This window comes from Chinchilla lanigera, unplaced genomic scaffold, assembly GCF_000276665.1.
Source record: "Chinchilla lanigera isolate Chin_1 unplaced genomic scaffold, ChiLan1.0 scaffold00063, whole genome shotgun sequence".
Taxonomy (NCBI): domain Eukaryota; kingdom Metazoa; phylum Chordata; class Mammalia; order Rodentia; family Chinchillidae; genus Chinchilla; species Chinchilla lanigera.
Genome location: NW_004955464.1, coordinates 12,214,202 through 12,217,524, shown reverse-complemented (window position 1 = coordinate 12,217,524; position 3,323 = coordinate 12,214,202). Strand labels below are relative to the sequence as shown.

The 3,323-nt window shown below is 40.2% G+C and overlaps 1 protein-coding gene across 4 annotated transcripts in view; it reads right to left on the bottom strand.

The window, feature by feature from the left end:
• The window catches only part of LOC102023014 (phosphatidylinositol 3-kinase regulatory subunit gamma), a 160,153-nt gene that overhangs the window by 43,226 nt on the left and 113,604 nt on the right, over nt 1-3,323 (bottom strand). For all 4 annotated transcript variants that reach the window (XM_013521606.1, XM_005398686.2, XM_005398685.2 and 1 more), the window contains exon 2: nt 898-1,006. In XM_013521606.1, coding sequence (XP_013377060.1) covers nt 898-980 — 83 coding nt within the window. In that variant the 5' untranslated portion in view covers nt 981-1,006. The remainder of the gene's footprint in view (nt 1-897; nt 1,007-3,323) is intronic.

Genomic DNA, 3,323 nt, shown 5'->3' with positions numbered 1-3,323 from the left:
AAATTAAAAAATTTTTAAAAGTATCTTTTATTCTAAATCCCATGTAACTATTCTAAATACATATGTTTCATATATTTTGAAATCCACCCATAATAGAATTATTAAAATAATCACATACATAACTTTAAAGACTTTCTTGTCATTTGCCATAGGAAAAAAAAATTAAAGACATTTTTGAAATGTCCCCACAGACAATTTGGGGGTTACTGGTGATTCAACCAAGGGCCTTTATACTGAATGACATGCCCAGTACTTTTATATATTTTTAAATTTCAAAATAGGGTCTTGTGCTGGGTGTGGTGACACATACCTATAATTCCAGCAGTAGGGAGGCTGAGGCAGGAGGATTGTCACAAGTTCGAGCCCAGCCTGGGCTTCATTGTGAGTTCAAAATCAGCCTGAACTACACAGTGACATCCTATCTCAAAAAACAAACAAACAAACAAACAAACAAAAAAAAATAGCATCTTGCTGAATCACTAAATTACCCAAGCTGGGCTTGAACTTGTGACCCTCCTGCCTCAGCCTCCTAGAGTGCAGGATTAAAGACATGCATCACCATACCAGTTCACATATACCATTTTTCAAAAGGCAATCTTTAAATGGTAACTAGTGGGGCATCAAAATATTTTCTTTTATCTACTAATTCAAAAATAACCCTCTCATCCAGGCACATATGCCTATAACCATCCTACACACACACCCCAGCTACTGAAGAGGCTGAGGCAGGGGGATCAAAAGTTAGAAGTTGGCCTGGGCAACTTATCAAGAACGTCTCAAAATTCTAAAGAAAGGGGTGGAATGTGGCTTGGTAGCTGTGCATTCCTGGGTTCAATCTTTAGTATTTAAAAGAAAATTTTTTTAAACTGCATTCAATTATCGTAACATTCTAGTTACCTGGAAATATCCCCCCAGTACCATTCTGCATCCTGAAGAGGGACGGAACTGTCCTTCATTCCATTTGTAGTTGCTGAAATCATTGGCTTAGGCGGCTTTGGTGGAAGAGCTGTAAGAGAAAAGAGTATTATTTTCTATATGTAAATTATTATGCTTTCTAATTTCCTCAGCCAGGAGCAGCTCATTAACCAATATATAAAGACTGAAATAATTGTCAGTCAAGTTAAATGTTACTTTATATTTAGTTTTGGGCAAAAAAGTTCTTTTGGAACACTTATCAATAACTGCCTGAAAAGTACAACTTTCAGGCTGTTTAGGTTTTTTCCATCTTATAAAATACCAACTTTTAATTCAGCAAAACTTCATTGTGCTAAAAGACAACATGAAACCCTCTCCCGAACAATTCACTCCCGAGGCTATGAAATGACAACTGCAGATGAGGACTACAGCTAACACCACTGTGTACGTGGGGGCTGGGATCCCCACAGGGCAGCCTGGTACAGGACAGATGCCGGGTAAAGGAACGAGGGCTGCGGCACAGGGCTAGGGGGCACCGCACCACGGAGGCCAAGCGCATGAAAGCACAGTACTCAGGGCGGGGTGAGGTCAGAGGGGAGCCTGTGCTTGCACACACACGGCCCTGGGCTCAATCCCCCGCACGAGAAACACAGACAGACAGAAGCATCAGATTCGGTCCTCAGAGGCGGACAGCTTGATGCGCTGGGCAGAGCCAAAGGGGAGTGAAAAAGCTGGGGGAGTGAAGGAGCCTGGTCAGAGACTAGGTACCGAAATAAATAATCTATAAAAATAGTATGAAAAAAAAAAAATAGTATGAAAACAGGACACAGCTTTCTAACAGTCTTCTAAAAGAAGTCACAAACGTGAAAAGATGAAAAATAGAATGAACCCTCTGATACAGACCCGGAATTTCTGAACTCATGAATTTCTAGATATAGATATAGATATTGATATAGATACAAAAGTAAATACAGAACCAAGCACAGCGGCATAAGCCTGCAGTCCAGCACCCTGGGAGACTAAGCAGGAGGACTGCAAGTTCAAATCCTACCTGGTCAACTTAATGACTTAGCAAAACCATGTCTCAAAATAAAAAAGAGCCAAAGGCGCCAGAATTCAATCCCTCATACTATATATATATATATATTTAGAGGAAATACACACATACTCCCTAGCTCTGTTCCCTGAGAGAGGTCCTGGGAGCAACAACACACACACACACACACACACACACACACACACACACACATCTATGCCATATAAAATCCACCCAAATCTTTGTTTCTAATATCATTCTCTACTAAAAGAAACCAAAGCTTTTGGAGAAACAGTGGATTCTAAGGACACCATGGAGCAGATACCAAATAAACCTGGAACGCCATGTTGTCCCAAAAAGTAAGGGAGTGCTCACAAAATGAGGGCCTATGTCAAAAGCACAGAGAAAGGGTTGGTGGTGCAGCTCAGCAATACAGGGTCTGGTGAGCATACGGACATGAAGCCTGGACTGGATTCCAAACACCACCAAAAATGAAAGAAGAAAGAAAGAAGATTGAACAAGAAAGAAAGAAGAGGAGGGGAAGAAGAGAATCAAGTTTGAAGAGAGCATTCTTACCAAATGTGGAACAATGGGAGCATCAATACAAATAATGATAGTAAGAGAATATAACTCATTAAAATATGAATCCAAGTATCTATATGGATCATAAAAAGACAGGTACAGTTCCGAGGTAGAACGTGTGCTCAGCATGTGAACAGCTGTGGGTTCGGTTCCTAGCACCAACTAAGTAACTTAAAGACTGATAAGGAACAAGTATCTCCCCACAAAATGCTTAGTTATAACAAAAGGAAAAAATAGTTTAATAATGGAAAAGCAAGGCTAAATACCAGCATAGCCAAGTAATCAAGGTTAAAATCACAAATAATAGTGAACTCATGGGCCCAAATAGGATGCGCTACAAAGGACACAACAAATGGTGAATATCATGAACAAACATCAGAGAAGTTGGAACTGACAGTCTAAAAATAATTGGCCTCTAATCTTAAAAAAAAAATGTGAAGATCATTAAAGTCAAGGAAAGACTGAGGGACTGTTGCAGACTGAGGAAGACTGAAGAATTATGACCATTAAATGTTCAACATCATTAGTCATTCGAGAAATGCAAATTAAAACAACATTGAGATTCCACCTTACCCCAGTGAGAACGGCTAGCATTAAGAAATCAATCAAAAACAAATGCTGGCAAGGCCGTGGAGAAACAGGAACCCTTCTCCACTGCTGGTGGGAATGCAGACTGGTGAAACCACTGTGGAAATCAGTTTGGAGATTCCTCCGCAAACTAGGACTACAGGTCCCACTCAACCCAGCTATTCCCCTGCTGGGTATTTTCCCAGAAGATCTAAAAACATCA